Source organism: Arvicola amphibius, chromosome 6, assembly GCF_903992535.2.
Source record: "Arvicola amphibius chromosome 6, mArvAmp1.2, whole genome shotgun sequence".
NCBI classification, from domain to species: domain Eukaryota; kingdom Metazoa; phylum Chordata; class Mammalia; order Rodentia; family Cricetidae; genus Arvicola; species Arvicola amphibius.
The window spans coordinates 18,611,226-18,628,949 of record NC_052052.2 but is presented as its reverse complement, the minus strand read 5'-3'; the positions used below and the strand labels follow the sequence as shown (position 1 = coordinate 18,628,949).

General features: G+C 49.2%; 1 protein-coding gene across 1 annotated transcript; it reads right to left on the bottom strand.

Annotated features, from left to right (window-relative positions):
- Lin28a (lin-28 homolog A) lies at positions 1–11,825 on the bottom strand. The gene is made up of 4 exons (XM_038335424.1): positions 11,795–11,825; positions 11,137–11,333; positions 1,254–1,438; positions 1–217 (listed from the first exon to the last, which is right to left on the bottom strand). The coding sequence occupies exons 1-4, from the start codon at positions 11,823–11,825 to the stop codon at positions 1–3; spliced, it is 630 nt and encodes a 209-aa protein (XP_038191352.1).
- Positions 11,826–17,724: the final 5,899 nt, after the last annotated feature.

The window sequence follows — 17,724 nt, the reverse complement described above, 5'->3', positions numbered from 1 at the left end:
TCAATTCTGGGCTTCTGGGAGCAGGGCAGGGCTGTGGATCTCTTCCTCTTCCTCCCGGAAGTAGGCAGGCTTTCCCTGAGACGTGGGGGCCTGCTGGGCCTTCAGTGGACAGGAGGCCACCATATGGTTGATGCTTTGACAGAAGTGGCACTTCTTGGGCTGGGGTGGCAGCTTGCATTCCTTGGCATGATGGTCCAGACCACCACAGTTATAGCACCTGGCACAAGACAGAATGGTAAAGGTGAGGGAAACATGGGAAGAAGTTTGAAGCCCCTTAAGGGATGACACCCCATCCATGTTCATCACTGTAACCACCCCTTCCCTTTATTATGCCCTTTCTAGATCTATCCGATGGCCTTCAGACTCACATCAGCGGTGACACACAACTTGATGGATGGATGAGACCTCCCCTGGGTCCCATTGAACCATCTCTTCTAGCTTTTGTTTTCATTTTGGGACAAGGTTCCATTACATTTCAGCTGGTGGCAGAACTTTTTTGTCCCTGCTCCCAATTCCTGCATGTTCCACCAGACCTGGCTGAGGAAAGGATTTCTCCCTTTCCTTTGGTGACAGGGTTTCTCTGTGTAGCCCTGGCTGTTTTAGAACTCACCCTGTAGACCAGGCTGGTCTTCAACTCAGAGATCCACCTACCCCTGCAGCTGTCTCTGTTAGGATTAAAGGCATGCGCCATCACTGCCAAGCTAAGAGTTTCTAAAGCCAAATTAATATTACCTCTTTAGAGCTAAGAGGTTTTAAGTCCCATAGGAAAAACGCGCAGTAACCAATTGGCGAGCTGGTAAGGAAACAGTAGATAACACATATGCAACATCTTACAGCATCGCTCACATACATATTCACAGGAGCCTTTGCTTCTAAAGTCAGTATGGACAGGCAGCATCACCCCAGCAACAGAAGCTGGTCCGAGGGCAAAGGGAGTTGCAAGCAATCACTGACTGCATCGTTGAAGCTTCAATTCACTGGTAACCGGATTCAGGGGGGACCTGAGGGAGCACCATCCTGAGCAACTTCTTCTTCTTCTTCTTCTTTTTTTTTTTTTTTTTTTGGGTTTTAAGAGACAGGGTTTCTCTGTAGCTTTAGAGCCTGTCCTGGAGCTAGCTCTTGTAGACCAGGCTGGTCTCGAACTCACAGTGATCCGCCTGCCTCTGCCTCCTAAGTGCTGGGATTAAAGGCATGCGCCACCACCACCCGGCTTCATCCTGAGCAACTTCTACAAGCCGCCTCCTGGGCCATACCTGTCTCCTTTGGATCTTCGTTTCTGTGTGTTCTTCCCCTTTGGCCGCCGCTCACTCCCAATACAGAACACTCCACCAGGGCCAGTGACACGGATGGATTCCAGACCCTTGGCCGACTTCTTAAAGGTGAACTCTACGGCCTCCCCCTCCTTGAGGCTTCGGAAACCCTCCATGTGCAGCTTACTCTGGGCAAAGGGAAAGGCAAGATTTTACTGTAAGACAAAACTGCGAACATTTACCTGTTCCGTGAGAGAGGAAGGGAAGTTAACACACCCATTTAACAGATGAGAAAACTCGAGCTGAGCGTGGCAGCCCATGCCTGTCACCCAATCGTAGGGTCACCATAAGAACAGCAAGCAATCGCCTCCATTCTTAGGAAATACAGATTAAGATAGTTAATGCTGTATTTATGGTTACTATGGTGGCTTTTTTGTGGTGGCACAAGGCTTTAATCCCAGCACTTGGGAGACAGAGGCAGATGGACCTCTGAGGTCAAGGTTAACCCTACCCATGAATCAGGATGAGTTCCAGGTGAGCCAGGACAATAGTGAGGCCCTGTCTCTCCCCTCCACATACATACCCCGCAAAAAAACAAAAAACAAACAAACAAAAACCCAAACAACACAGAGATAAAAGGATACAGTAAAGAGGGCGAAATGTTAACGGATGAATCTGGGGGAAAAGACTGAGAATATGTCTGTCTATTCCTGTAATCTTTAAATCTGCAATCATGAAAATGTTACTGAAAACTGACAATCAGTTTCAGGGCAAGGATTAAAATGGAATGTCATGAAGAGATTCCAGGAATGTGTGGAGAAGCTAAGAGGCCTGGAACTCCCATCTATTGACCGGGCTGACCCTAACTCAGATCCACCTGCCTCTGCCTCCCAACTGCTGGGATTAAAGGCATGCACCACCACCCCACCACTGTCCAGTTCAAATTTATCTGAACTAAATACCTATTTGATAAGAAAAAGAATGGCAAGCCTGCATTACGACACCACACTACTAATCTCAAGGCTCAGGAGGGAGGTTGAAACAGGAAGAAGGTAGGTTCAAGGCCAGCATGGTTTCAAAACCCGAACTGAAAGTCAGACACAATCAGACAAATCTACAAGAAGCTACTACTTGGGGGAAAACTAAACACATACAAGTGTACCAGGTATGGTGGTAACCTCTAACCACCCCACAGTGCCAGCACTCAGAAGGCCTGGACAGAAAGCACTCCTGGAGGCCAGCCTGGGCTGCACATCTTCTTCAAGGTCAGAACACACTGAACGTGAGCCATGCACATTTAAAAAAGGAAGCTGGGAGGGTGTGGCTCAGTGGGTAAAGCCAGTTGCTGCCAAGCCTGAAAACTTAGTAAGCTCAGTCTCTGGGACCCATGAGATGGAAGGACAGACGGTGGTCTTCTGACCGCCACATGTGGCACGTGTACTGTATCCACACAGGCATACACAAATTAAAAAATTACAAAAGCCAATAGGTTTTGTTGTTCATGCCACATTTTGGTACCTCATCTGGGTACATTTTTGGATGAATTAATGACAGGGTCTCATTGTGCTGCTCAGGCTGGCCTCAAATTCGTGATTCTCCTGCCTCAGCCTCCAAAGTGCCATAATTCCACATGGATTCCACGGCAATGAGTTAGATTTTTATCTTTTGACACCTGTGTTGCCCAAACTGCTCTCAGATTTGCGGGCTCCAGAGTCTTCTGCCTCTTGAGCAGCTGGGGCCACGTGTGCACACCCAGCAACAAGAAAACAGACGCTCAACTACTTGATTTGGAATGATGATCATGACCGGAAATAAAGACTTAAAGAGCAGTTTGCAGAGTCCAGCTCCTTTAAAAAGGAGCCCGAAGCCCCACGCCCACGGCTGCCACAATTAGCAGACCAGACCCACTGTTTATTAGTTCAGGAGGTAGCACTTCCCAGAACAGTCTCGACACAGCTGGAACTAGAGGAAGCAGTTCAGTGTGTGATTAGGTCAAAAGGTCCTCATCTAGAACACAGGACTAATGGTAGAGTGTGCTCATATAGCAGTCAGTGGCTCTCACTTCCCCAAGAGAAAAAATGCTTGCTAGTGCATTACTTTGATTCCAGCAGAAGCAGTGTATGTATCTAAGGCCAGCCTGATCTACACAGATGGTTATCTAGAGACCCTCTTGCCAACACATAAACAGGCACAGAAAAAGCACATGAGTTCAGAGAAACAAAGGGACCGCTGTACACCTAGCCAGGACCATCAGAGCATTAACGAGGTCCACTTGTATTCTAGCTGGTAGAATACTTCACACTAGGACTCTAGAAAAATAAGCGAGAAAAAAGAACTATTAGCCAGGTGGGGGCACAAATTCCTCCATCATTCTAACTTTTGGGGTTCTTTTTGGGGGGATTTTGTTTTGAAGACAGGGTTTCAAGCTGGCTGTCCTTGAACTCAAGAGATCTGCCTGCCTCTGCTAAAGGTGCATCTCACCAGCATCCGACCTAGCTTTTGTTTTAATTTAGTTGGTAGTACACAAACCAGACCTCCATCAAGGGTGTTGGTGAAGAAGAGCAGACTTGGGCACCATACCCATCCTCCAGGCTCAATTAGGCCCTAAGTGGGCTCGCAAAATAGGTAAGTCCTGGTTTCTCCTCTTTTTCTTTCTTTTTAAGACAGGGTCTCACTATGTAGCCTTGACTGGCCTAGAACTCACTATGTAGACCAGTCTACCTAGAACTCAGAGATCTGCTTGTCTTTTTTTAAAAAACATTTATTTATAAAGCTGCAGAGAAACCCTGTCTCGAAAAAACCAAAAAAAAAAAAAAAAACATTTATTTATTTATTATGTATACAATATTCTGTCTATATGTATGCCTGCAGGCCAGAAGAGGGCACCAGACCTCATTACAGATGGTTGTGAACCACCATGTGGTTGCCAGGAATTGAACTCAGGACCTTTGGAAGACCAAGCAATGCTCTTAACCACTGAGCCTTCTCTCCAGCCCAATCTGCTTGTTTTTTTGTGTTTTTTTTTTTTTTTTGGTTTTTTTCGAGCAATCTGCTTATTTTTTAAGTGTTCACCCTGCTAAGTAAGTAGTTCAGGTTGGCCTTGAACTGGAGATCTTTCACCTCAGCCTCCTGAATGCTGAATTAACAGATTAGGCCCAGAGTAGACATTTCAACCTAAACAAAGTCCAGACTCTGCAGGGCATGGACTTACTAAGCTTGCATTAAATACTCATGACTATAGGATATAGTCTTTCACTTTTTATAAAGGGTGCTTAGGATTGAACCAAAATCACACACATATAAAGCATCCTCTACCCGGTCTCTCCTAGTGTTTCACACCCACAGGAACAGGCAGGGATGGTGACTTCCTAACCTCCTGCCCCAATCTGATGTGAGCAAGGGGGAAAAAAAAACTTAGGACCCACCTCTCGGACCCCACTGCACAGAAACCACCCGAAAACCCAGAGGAGCTAGCTAGGGAGGTGCTGGGGAGCCAGACCAACATACCACCTTCCCCTGGGCGGGCGACTCCAGCTGTGATCCATCAGGTAGCTGGTTAAGGATTGAGTTTAGGCGCTTGTTCCCTCCTTTCTCATTTGTAAAATGGAGTATACCCTGACTTCATGGTGAGGCTCTGAGGTTTTACACATGAAAAGCAGCTACACTTCCCCAGCCACATGAAATCCTCTAGGAAGACCAATTATCTTACTTTCAGACTAAATGGAGACAAGGTACCAGTAAGAGCCAAGTGTTGGGATGCTCAGATTAACTGTTTTTATTACTAACCATTCTTGGGAACTCAAAACAAAAAACAAACAAAAAAACAAAACCCAACCCAGCCCCTCTCTGAGATCCAGCTTAGGGAGAGCAACACCTCCCTCTTCTACCCACTCTTAAGACTTGTGAGACCAGGGGTGGGGGGACAGTATAAATGGTAAGGCAATGAGACTGACTAACCCCCTCAGCTCCTCTACCCCTAGAGATCTGCTTAAGACCGCCCCTGCAAGCACCTCAACATAAAGGCTAGGCAGGATTTAAACTGGTGGTCTCCAGGGGTGGCTGCCCATACCCTCCCCCCACTCCTTTCTAAAACATAGTTTGAATTCTTCCCTTATCAGATAGGTAAATCAGTGTGCAGCCCCACCAAGCCAGACTCCCAGGGCCAGCATCTAAAAGGAGCCTGAAAATTCTTCTTCCACCCCCAACCACACACAAAGCAGGGCCCCGCCTCTCTCCCCATCCCCTCAAAAAAAAAAAAAAAAAAAAAAAAGAAAAAAAAAAGAAAAAAAGAAAAAAAAAAGCAAAGGCCCTGGGGGGGAGGGGCATGGCCTGAGCTCCCCCAATAGAGCACAGCCCCAGGGAACAAAGGGTTGACACTGGTTGGTTCTGGTGGTCGGATTCCTGGAGTTCCAAGGCACGGATCCCCCTAGGATGGCTCTCTCCCACCCTCCCCCACATTCAAATCGGACCAGTTCCTTCCTTCCTCTACACCACGGTCGGGGTGAGAGGAATGGCTTCAGAACCTCTCCTCCAGTCAGACCCCAGGAAGGGGAAGTTTGCTAGTCAACTAACAGCCATCTTCTCTCCGTCCCCCCCCCAGCACCCTCCCTGTACCTCCAGGATGGACTAATAAAGAGGACGCTTCCCCTAGGGCGCCTTCTGTCAAATCCTTCCCGCAGCAGATAAATATTTCAAGGGGAAGAGGGCCAGCAATCCCATCTTCCTTTCTCCAACCTGTTGGAGTTAGTCATGTGGGCAGCCTGCGGGGGCCACTGCTGGGGGTGGGGGAGTTACAGCATTTCCTCCCCCAATGCTGCTCCTTTCAGTTACACACTTCCTGGCTTCTCCTGTCCTGAGGAACCCCCACCCGCCCCCCCACATCAAATACCCCACTCAAGTATCAACACCTGACTAAACCCACATATACCGTGTCATCTAAGAAATGTGGACCAAAAAAAGTAAATAAGCTAAGGGTCAGATTGAGCTGTGCCTCTCCTGTCCCCTGTGGCTTGCACAAACCATTCACTCTGCTGCTTTCTTGGTGGGAGACTTTGTGAGAGAATTCCATCGTATTCCGCCCAGTTGACCAGGACTAAAAGAAGGGTTTCTTTCTTCTTTTCCAGCACCTTGGGACATTCCAGGTTTGGGTGACCCTATGCATGTCTCTGACCAATCCTAAATTGAGTAACCAAAATACATATCAATGCTCACTTTAGACTGAGCAGGGTGCAAAAGCACTCCTGTCAAAATCATGCGGCATTACAACCAGAAGATTCATAAATGCCTTGAAGGTTAGCAATGCGCTTAAGCGGAGAAGTCTCACCAGAAAACCCTAAGTGGGGAGATTAGCCCAGTATGTATTTGGGAGAGCCAGCCAGAGGGAGTGCCTGGGACAAAAGCTCCAAGGAAGAACTACAGATAAAAATAAGCACCTTGATCATAGTATCAAGAAAGGACAAGTGTTGGGCTGACTGCCACGAGCCTGGTCTTGCTGGGCAGCAAGGTCCAATAAAGGCAAGTCGGACATCTTTGCTTCTAGCTGTGCTTTTAAACTTCTAAATGCCTTTTCATCTGAAAGATTCAACACAGTGGTGACACTCTGGGGTCAAGGCTTTGCCCAAGACTCGCACAGAGCTTGGTATCATTAATGTTCTAAGGTTAGCTGCCTGCCATTCACCTCTGCTCAGTAGCCCAGAACAAATGCTCCTCCGCAGCTCTCCACCAGATGGGGTATCAGCCTGCGCGAGGCTCTGAACGGAGGGGACTGTCAGCACCTACACCCCGGCTCCTTCCTCAAGGTGGTTTTCCTGGTCCTTCCATTCCTCAAGATGCTGGAGATACAAGGACAGCGAGCTCTCTTCCCATCCAACCCCGATCCTCAGCTGTAAGCAAGGAGTGCAGGGTGCGAATGGGAATGGAAAGCTTCCTGAAGTTTATGCCAAAACCAAAGAAAAAGCCATCCTACTGGTTTCTAACAGCAACGTGAAATCATGCTTAAAAGGACTGCACAATTATGAACGTTTCCTGCTGAAACCTCGCAGGCTTGGACTACACAGGCTTGCTGCTCTTCATGTGGGTGAGTTTCTCAAAAAAAAAAAAAAAAAAAAAAAAGGAATGTTTGAGCCCTGGCTATGTGTGCCTTACACCCTGGAAACCACTGATAGCGCAGGCAGCAACGTCACCATTCACAAGGCAGACATTTGCCATATCGAATCACCCAGAAGTTCTCTGGAGGCACACCACCTCAAAGAGGACACCAAATATTCCAAGATGCCAAAATAACACACGGGGTTCTTTATACCCACTCTACAAAACCCCGTATTTTTAAGCCACCTTTTCCCACTGACATGGGAATGACATGTAGGGTTCCTGGGCTTGACTCCAAGATGATCTTAATGAAGCCAAAGTTCTGGGGTTTGGAGTTGTAAGCTGTCAACATGTACCCCAATACTCATGGCACACTATACGGTGCCAAGCCATCGTAATCAGCCCAGAAAGAAAGCAGCAGCCTCCTCTACCGCCTTCCCCGTCTCCTCTGGTGAAGACACTCCCTCTACTCCTGTTCCTCCAGGGTCCTCTCAAGATTCCTTCATCTCTTTTCATTTCCATAGTCATTCATTTAGAACAAAAATGTAGTATAAAAACCACCTAGACAGTCAAGTTCCTCTCTTGAAAGGACATTCACAATGGTCAGTCCATGCAATGTTATAAACCAGAAAGGCAAGATCCTACACACTGTCCCACAACCCAACTATGGTATCCTAACCTCAGGTTATTCTCTACCATCCCTCAGGTATGTTGTGTAGATCTAAGCCATTGTGGCTTAAGCAGTTTTAGCTTCAATTTCTGTGTCAATGTTGAATTTTTGTCCAAACCCAACTTAGTTCATTATAGTCTTCACCTGGGCCAGATGGTAGTTGTACACACCTACAATTCCCAACACTGGAGATACAAAGGTAGGAGGATCGAGGCTAGCCTGTGCTACAAAAGAGCCTGCCTTAGCAAAAAGCTATGTTCTGAAAAGCTGCTGAAAGCCAATACTTCCTACAAATCTTGGGCGGCCTGCATTTTGAGCCACAGGAAACCAGACTTAAACCAAAACTTAAAGCGGTCAGCAACTTCCCAACCACTTCGATGAAGATCTTGCTGTTTCCCAACTAGAAGTTACTCTGCCTTCCAAGAGATATCTGGCAAGATACGGAGACTAATCAATTCCCGACATAGATTTCAAGATCTAAAGGGACCTATGGCTGAACCTATGGTATTATGGGTATTAGAGAAACCTGTGCCATAGCCCCTGATCCGCCTACTCTTCTTCTGGAACAGGATGAGGTATATGCAGATCATACACAGAAGGCCAAGGCAAAGAAAGGAGTGTCACCAAACTATAAGTCAGCTTGGCTAAAGTGACTTCCAGGCCTGCCTGTACTACAGTTTAAGCTGCTGCCCCAAAATATAAGAATGTATGGTATGTGGATCAGCACAAGGACAGTCTCTAACAGGGTGTTGAGAACCTATCACCTCACTCTTGGAAGGGTTGATCTTGAGCCCCTCCCTTTCCATGGCATGACAAATGTTACCTTGAGTTTCTTTCTTCCCTTCCACCCCATCGCCAGAACAAAAAGTTCCAAACACTTTCTCTGCCTCATGTACACTCTCCTGAAGTAAACAAGTTTCAGAGATTGCCTGTTATCTACAACATTCCTCCAGCATAGTTAACTCGGGTCACCAGCCTCAATTATGCTAGAGTGTGGGACCAGCCTGAGCAAAAGCAGGCTGCGGTAAAATACCAATTACAGTGAGGGGAGAGTGGAGGTTAGGGAGGCACTTCTTCAAATATGGGTGCCAGCCAGGAGCCGGGGCTTTTAGTCCCAACATCCAGGAGGCAGAGGCAGGGAGATCAAGTTAGAAGCCAGCCTGATCTACAGAGCAAAGTCCAGGCCAGCCACAGTTAAAGACAGTGAAATTCTGTACTCCCCCCCCCCAAAAAAAAAGGAGGAGAAAGAAAACATAGAAAACCAAACACACAAAAACTTCAAATTTGGGCTGGTAGACATAGCTCTCCAAGCTGGTCTGTACTGACTGCTGCTTCGCCCTGTGACACGCTACAGAGTCCCTATTGCTATGATCCTAAGACTAAGTCTGAGGCACACCTCTCCGATTTGTTCCACCACCAAGGAGCCTTAGCCTTTGGAAGGAGTCAAGAAGGCTTTGCACCTCCTTTATATCCCAGCCTCCCCAAATTGGGAAAGCTGTCCAGCCCATCTCCAGACCAGGAGAGATCTGAATCTCTGTGATCTGATAAATGGGAGAGGAGTGGGGGCGGCTTGCCACCACCCGCGGAGGAGGGCCATTCAAAGTAGGTTCCTGCAATAAAGTGATTTAATAGATCTAAAGAGGCCAATTCCCTTCTCTCTCACAATTACTTCCTGGGAGTTATCATTCACATATGTAAATGAGATGGGGGGGCACAAAGCCACCATCCAGAAACCAGCAGTCTGGTGGTAGTGATGGGGGGTGGTATTTCAAGGAAGTAGCTAAAGGTACCGCTGTAGGTCCCTTAAACATGTGTTCCAGAAGCCCAGCGACCCCAGCACACCAACAGCAGAGCAGAGAGCTGGTCCCCAAATTCCTTCAACCCAAATCTACCTAGTTTCCCTCATCAACCTCCTGACTGGAGGGCAGTCTTCACTGCAGCCTCCAACCAGTCGGTCCAGCATCTCCTTCCCCACCCCTCCCCCTCAAGAACGCCATCCCTCAGGCTCCAACTCTTAATCCCCACATCCTCCTTTCCCCTCCCCCACAGCTCCTAAAGCTAACCTCCCTGAAGTAACCCCTCCCTGCCCGGACCGGGTGTCAAGCTCCCGGGCCAAGGATTAGCAATTTCTTCTCTCCTGGTCCAGCCTTAACCACTAACGTGGGAGGTAGGGGAGCAGGAACCTCCTAACCATCGAGGCTCGGGGCACACTTGAACAACCGTCGGATGCTGAGAGATAAAAGCGAGTAAGGAGAGAACCTGAAGACTCTACTATTCCCTTCCTTATTTAGGGTTAGGAATGTTAGGGACAGCAATCAATGGCTGTCTGGGGCCATAAATGCCAAACTGAGGAGAATAGGGCAAGAGGCCAGCCTCCGTCCACGGCCTGCCCCTCGACACTGAATTTCACTCCCCACTGTGCTGCCCTTCTTTAACTGAGAACTTGGGATTGCACCGACCCAAGTCTCCTTATGAAGGCTTCAGCTAACGTTTTCCTTCCTGGCAGGACCTGGTGGCCAGCAGAGTTGTAACCAGCATTCTAGGGAAGCTTTTTAGCCACACGTTCATCCTTCCGGGATCTGCCAAATCTATTCTGGCCACAGGACCTGGCTTTTTGGGTGGCCACCTGACTGAGATCTGCACTTAAAACCTGACTTGGCAGGTTCATGCCCGTGGGTAGGGTGGCAAATTAGCCACACTCCCCTGCCCCGTAAACTACATTCAAACCTTCAGAACTCAAGGCGCTAGCGCCCGATTCAGGCCCTGCAATGTGCTTCCCTGGTTGGCCTCCTCGCCCTCCCCCACCGGCAAGCACAATACAACCTTAGTTTCTGCCACACGGGGTCACCTCCCTGCCCCCTGCTCCCTTCCCAGGGGAAAGAGGTAATAGACACGTGGTAAGCCGGAGGGGTTCCCGGAAGGGGGCGGGAGGGGGTGCTGGTAATCAGTGGTGCCTCTTTGCGCCACCGTAGTTACTCGAAACTCAAAATTGGGGTGTCCCGGCAGATAAGGACGCACAATGAGTGTCCTTTATCTCCTCCAATCCAACAGGAGCGGCCATCAGCCAAGCCCATACATATAACACCCAGTTTTTCTTTTTCCTAGCAAAGTTACCAGAATCAGTCTCACCTGGTGCACAAAGACGTCCACAGGGGGGTCGAGCGCGACCCCGGCGCGGGCGGTCATGGACAGGAAGCCGAACCCCATGCGCACGTTGAACCACTTACAGATGCCGGCCCCGTGCAGCAGCTGCGGCTCGTCTGCCGCCCGAGCCGCGTCAGCCGGCGCCTCCTCGGGCGCCTTCTCTGCTGCCTTGGCGCAGCCACCTGGAGACAGGGAGGGCCAGGTGATCAGCTGGGGGCCAAGCCATCGCAGGGCCCTCTCTGGGACCCGTCTAGGAGATCTCGGTGTTGAGCCCGCGGATAGACACCCAGGAGGAGGCAGCTACCAAACAGCTGGTAAGAAGAAACCTGTCCAGGCTGCCTCCCCAAGGTTACACCGAGGATGCTGATGCCCCGAAAGTTTTGCATGTCTTCCCACAACATGTTGCCCGTGCACACGCGGCGGGACAGGCCCCTCCTCTTCTCTCCCTCCGCCCCCACAGACTCGGCGCGCAAGCCACTGGAACACCAGGGTTCCCTGCTCCAGAAATGGCCCCAAGAAGCAGGAGGCCGCACGGACTTGGGGTCCCTCGGGCAAGTCCGTGGGACACTTTCCCACCTCCCTTCTATTTAGCTCTTGGACGCCCTGCACCCTAAGGTGTGCCCGCTGAATCGCAAGCTCGAACCTGCAAACTGCTGGTTGGACACCGAGCCCATGGTCGTCGGCTGAGCCCGTGGCCCCGGGCCCCAGGTCGGGCGGCTGCTGGCCCCAGAGAAGTCCGGAGGCAAAGGGGTGGTTCGGAGAAGAGGCTGCTACATCTTCCCCCGCACAATAGCGGTGGGAGGGCCCACGGCTTTTCAAAGGCTCCCAAATTCTAAAAGACAATGACCCAACCCCCCGCGGGCAGCCCCCTCCCCTCCCCTCTCTCATTACCCCTCCCTTTCCCTCCGGCTCTGGCTCCCGCCCTCCCCCACTCCTCTGGTCTCTGACACCTCTGGGGTGTCCCTTCCCAGAACCTAGAGATTTGACACCCCCTCCACATACGCATATCTGGACATGGGGGTCTTTTGCCCTAAGAGTCTTTAGTACCCCAGAATTTAGGATACTGCACTTTGAGGACTCAATGCGGGTACCTAAAGCAGACACAGGTGGGGGACCTGGTGGGGGGGGTAGTTTTATAACCACGTGACCACACACACAGGTGGGGGACGGGGGGGGAGTTTTATAACCACGTGACCACACACGCTCACCCCCCCTAACCCCCCAGGCAGATAATTATACATTCCAGAGAGTTGGGGGAGGGAGGTGTGAGCCTGTTGGCGCTGTCCAATCAGAAACACAAACCACCTGTCAAGGGAGAAATGGATGAGCCCTCCCCCAGCCCCTCAGCGCCCCTCCCCCCCTTCCCTCTCAGGCCTCTGAGCTGACCCGGCTGCTTGGCGCTGACCTGCTCTCACCCCCCCACCCCCGTGTGCTAAGATAGACCTGGAGTTTTGGGCACTAGGAAGCCAGGATATGGGTGCAGGAAGGCGGCAGGAGAACCCACAGAGCTGATCTCTCTTGACCTAGGCGCTGCCTCTCAAACTCAGCCTGCCTCTGACTACAACTAGATGTCTCATCTCCAAGTCTCAACATCAGTTCCTCTGGGTTTGTTCCAATCAGAAACAAGCTGCTAGTTGATTTGTGCAAAGAATCCTTTGCTTCCTTCCCAGCCTGCATCTAAAGTTGGTCCTAGGTAGAGCTTCCTGGGAGAGCATGGGGGAGGCCTGGAAGAGTGTCCTCTGTGATAGCTGCCTCCTCATCCTGTCCGGTGCGTCCCGTCCTGTCTCATCCCTTGCTGGCAGAGGGTAATATTGTGGGTGGAGGCACTTCCTCCAGTACCCGGGACACTCTGATTCCCACACCCTCCTGCTCTTTTCAGTCACCATCCTAAATTGCGCTCCCCTCCGGGTAGCGTGGCTGGTGGAAGGACTGGATAGGGAGGTTTCTCATTTGAAGAGGTAAACTCCCTACTAGAAGATAAAGAGGGTGGACCGGGGGGTGGCCACTGCCCTGGTCAGAGATGGACAATGGCCCGGGGCTCAGTGCACGGCCCTGGCCCTGCCCCTTCACTTCCGGTGCTCAGTTCAAACTGGACAATGCCAGCTCCGGTCAGTTCCCCTCCCCCACGGCTACAACCCATTTAAAGGGACAGAGCCTGCTTTCAGGGGCATCCGCTTACCCTGAATTCAGTCTTCTCCATAAATGTGTAAGAATCTCTTGTGGTTCACACGCTGCAGCTGTGCGCGTGTTGGTGCACACTCATGGGCACGTGTGCATCTGAGAACGAGAAAAAAGATAATGGGGTAGGGAAATGGAAGATAGGGAGGAGAATCAGTGACTATGAAGAATATTTTCATCTTCCCTAGGAAGTGCTTTGCACGAGACTAAAGTTTTGAGCGTAAAATGTATGAGATAGGACTTTGGAGGATTAAAAAAAAAGACTCTGGTAGCCTTCTGTTACTTAGCTAAAAAACATAAGTATCACTAACGGTGCCCTATTCCCAGCTGGGACTGGTAAATCTTTCCGGAGTGTAACAACCGATGTCGTCTATTTGCAGAACCCGCTCCCGTTAAGCAACACCTTTACGATAGCTACTCCCTGTACCTCTTCTCCTGAGGTTCAGAAGTCGGTGGCTGAGGTCTTTGAAGGGATGTAGAAAAACGAGGCGAACGCTCAAGTTTCTCTTGGTGACACCAACGTGGTTGGGTTCCCCCCGCAGGCTCGATCAGTTGCTCTGTCCAGGGTCCTGAGGGAGTCTGTGGCTCTGTCCTTGGTGCTGAAAATACTTCCCAGTTTCCTGCCTTGAGAACTTCCTTTGTTCTCGCCTCCAAGTCCTTCCCAGAAAGCCTAGTTTCCCTTTTCTCAGAAAGCCTGAATGTCCCCTGGCACACACGAGACAAATAGAATCTTTATTTTTGCTGTTTTTTCTCCAAACAGAGTTTCTCTGCTTAATAGCTCAAGTTGTCCTGGAACTCACTCTGTAGACCAAGCTGGCCTTGAACCCACAGAGCTCCACCTGCCTCTGCCTCTCGAGTGCTGGGATTAAAGGTGTGCGTCACCACCGCCTGACTTTATTTTTGCTTTTTATTAAAACAAGGCCTTGCTACATGGCACATGCTGGCCTCAATCACATTGAAATCCTCCTGCCTCTGCCTCCTTAGAACTGGGATTACAGGTGTGTGTCACCTTGCCTGGCTCAATCTTTCTTTTAAATTTTATTTTATTATATTTGTATTCATGTGTATTTACACGCCATGCATGTACTGCTTCCCTTAGAAGCCAGAAGAGGGTGTTGGATTCCCAGGAGCTGAAATGACAGGTAGTTGTGAGTGACAAATGTGGGTTCTGGGAACCAAATTTAGGTCCTCTGGAAGAATAATCCATGCTTTTAACCATGGAGCCTTCTCTCCAGCCCTGAATATTTCTTGAATACTGAAGAGGAAATTTCTAGAAGTAAATGATTCTGTTAGAGCATTGCAGGCATTGCAAGCTCACCTTTAGGAAAAAACAATGTTCAAGCCAACTCACGTGATCATAAAGAAAGATATTATCTTCGAATATAACAGTTTATTTACTAATAATTTTAAATTAGTTCCATTATTGAAAAGCACCTTTTGTTTTTCAGTTTTGGTTTTGCATTTGTTTTTTGTTTGTTTGTTTGTTTTTGAGTCAGGGTTTCCCTGTGTGACAGCCCTGGCTCTCCTGGAACTTGCACTGTAGACCAGGCTGGCCTTGAACTCACAGAGGTCTGCCTGCCTCTGCCCCCTAAATGCTGGGATCAGACTTGTGCTCCACCACCACCTGGCTGAAAAGCACTTTTTTTATTATTGTTTTGAAGCAGGGAGGGGGAGGGTGGTTCCCTGTAGCCGAGGCTGGCCCCAGGCAGACTGTATAGCCAAGAATAACTTTGGAGTCCTAATTATCTGCCTGCCTCTCCCACATGCTGAGATTCCAGGCATGCACCACCACACCCACCTTTATGCTTTCCTGAGAGCACAGGTGCATTGACATTGCCCGTGTTTGTCGCAACTCTGTGATCTGGGGCAACTTTCTTACTCTCTGTGTGCCTCTGCTTCCTGCCCTGCCCAGTGGAGATAATGAGAATACCTTGGCGCTCAGAGACGTTGTGAGAATGAAGTGCAGGGACTAGGTATTCCAAGGGAATGTTTTCAAAATAGTACCTTGTTGTGGAATATTGTTTTCAGGTGTGTTTGTGACTTTGTTTCGCTGCACTTGATTAACTGCGAAGCTGTGATTCTTTGCCTGTCTAAAACACCTGATGGTCCAATAGCACGGCAGAAGCAAGGACAGGCGGAGCTAGCAGGCAGAGAGTATGAAAGGAGAAACGAGGAAGAGAAAGAGGAGCAAACAAGAGAACAAGGAGGGGATACCAGGGGCCAGCCGCCCAACGACACAGCAAGCCACAGAGAAAGAAGTACAGAAAGGTATACAGAAGGGGATAATTTAAGAAAAGTGGGCAAGAAACAAGCCAAACTAAGGCTTATCAATCATAACTAAGAATAAGCCTCTGTGTGTGATTTATTTGGGAGCTGGGTGGCGAGCCCTCCAAAAAAGCAAAAGAGTAAAACATCAGACAACAGTACCTGACATGTGGTTTTTAATTCCTTAAGTCATTGCTATTATAATGGGGATGCCGCTCAGTTGGGTGAGTGTCTACCTAGGATGCACAAGGCCCTGAGTTTGAGCCCTAGAGCCCAGGATACACAGGCCCTCATAAAACTTAGCATGGGGGCCGGGCGGTGGTGGCGCACGCCTTTAATCCCAGCACTCGGGAGGCAGAGGCAGGCGGATCTCTGTGAGTTCGAGGCCAACCTGGGCTACAAGAGCTAGTTCCGGGACAGTCTCCAAAAGCTACAGAAGAAACCCTGTCTCGATAAAAACAAAAAACAAAAAAAACAAAAAAAAAAAACTTAGCATGGGGGCTGAAGAGATGCCTGCTCTTCAGGAGGACTGGAGTTCGATTCCCAGCACCTACAGGATGATCTCACCGTCATGTCAATCTTCCTGCCTCGGCATCCTGAATGCCAGGATTACATGTATGAGCCAACACACCCAGCCTGAATAGGTTTAAATTGAAATAAGGTACGTCATCACAATAGTCCTAATTCCCGTTTTCCTCAGCTATCTTTGTAAGTTCTCTCCCCAGAACAGCTAAGTGGAAAGCCCTGGTCATCTACTAACACAAATGATACTGTGCCCTCGAAAAAACCATTCCCCCAATGTATCCCATAAGATACCTGTCCCACCAGCTGTGCACGCACACACACACACACGTGTGCGAGTGCACTTGTGCATATCTCTAAATCCCAGTACCTCTGAGACAGGGAGGCAGAACACACACACAAATGCATGTGTGCATATCTGTAAATACCAATACCTCTGAGAGGGAGGCAGAATTTGAAGCTCAAGGCTAGCCTGGGCTACATGAGAACAGTGTCTTAAAAGGACAAAACAAAAGAGGAAAAGATGCCAGCTCCTTAGGAGCTTTGATGCATCGCCCCATGCTTTAAAACAGACCAGTGAGGCCGGCGATACAGGGCAGTGCCTATGAGCACGTGCAGAACGCTAAGCTTGGTCCCCAGGACCACATAAGCCTGTTATGGTAGTGTGTGTGTTATTTAACAGTTTCCTCCCAGATCAAAACATTCCCTTCTGCAGGGGAGCTCCTGAAACAGGAAGGTAAACAACTAAAAGAAATGCTTCAAGAACACCCTGAAACTGACCAGATTCACCAAGCCTTTCACTGCTCCAGTAAACAAAGAAGCAAAGAAGTCTCTGAGGCCAGACAGCTGCCTGGGAGAAGCAGAAACCAGTAAGCTCTCTGCAAGAGATTTAGACCAACAGAGCCCTTTGGAAAGGACACTCTCCAACCTGCTGAGCTGTCTGCAGGCTGCCGTGTGCTTTAGGTCCCCCAGTTTTGTGAGCTGTCAGTCATGCTATGATGGGCCTTGGTGATGCAGCTGTCATTCAGTCATTTCTGCCCCAGTAAGTGACCCCTCACCTGTAGTCCTCCTATAAGTAGCCCCAGTAAAACTCGTTGGTTCACCAAGTTGACTTTGGTGAACTGTGGTAATATCTGCACTTCTGTTCATCATGGTCTCCCTATCTGGGATGAGTAGACGAGTGTGTTGTGTCTTCCCAGGAAAAGTTTTCTCAGACAGGAGCGTTCTATGACCCTGGTGCTGTGAACACGAAGACAGGGGGTCAGGAGTTCAATGTCATCAATTGCTGTATTTGAGAACTTGACATTAAAAAAAAAAAAGAAAAAAAAAACCCAGTTAAAGAATTATCCAGAACGCAGTGTATTACCTACCTTTCCTGTGCAGTGTGACAACGCTCTGTGCTTCAAGAGAGAGGTCTAGAAGACGGCTCAGCAAGAAACCTGCCACCCAGCCTACTGATTTGAGCTTGATTGCTGGGACCCACAAAGGCAAAGGAGAGGGCTAAGTTCCAAAAGTTATCTTCTGACGTCCACATGTGCACCATGACACACATGCACCCACGTAATACACACATATGTGTGTACACTGAAAAGAAAAAAATTGTTATTT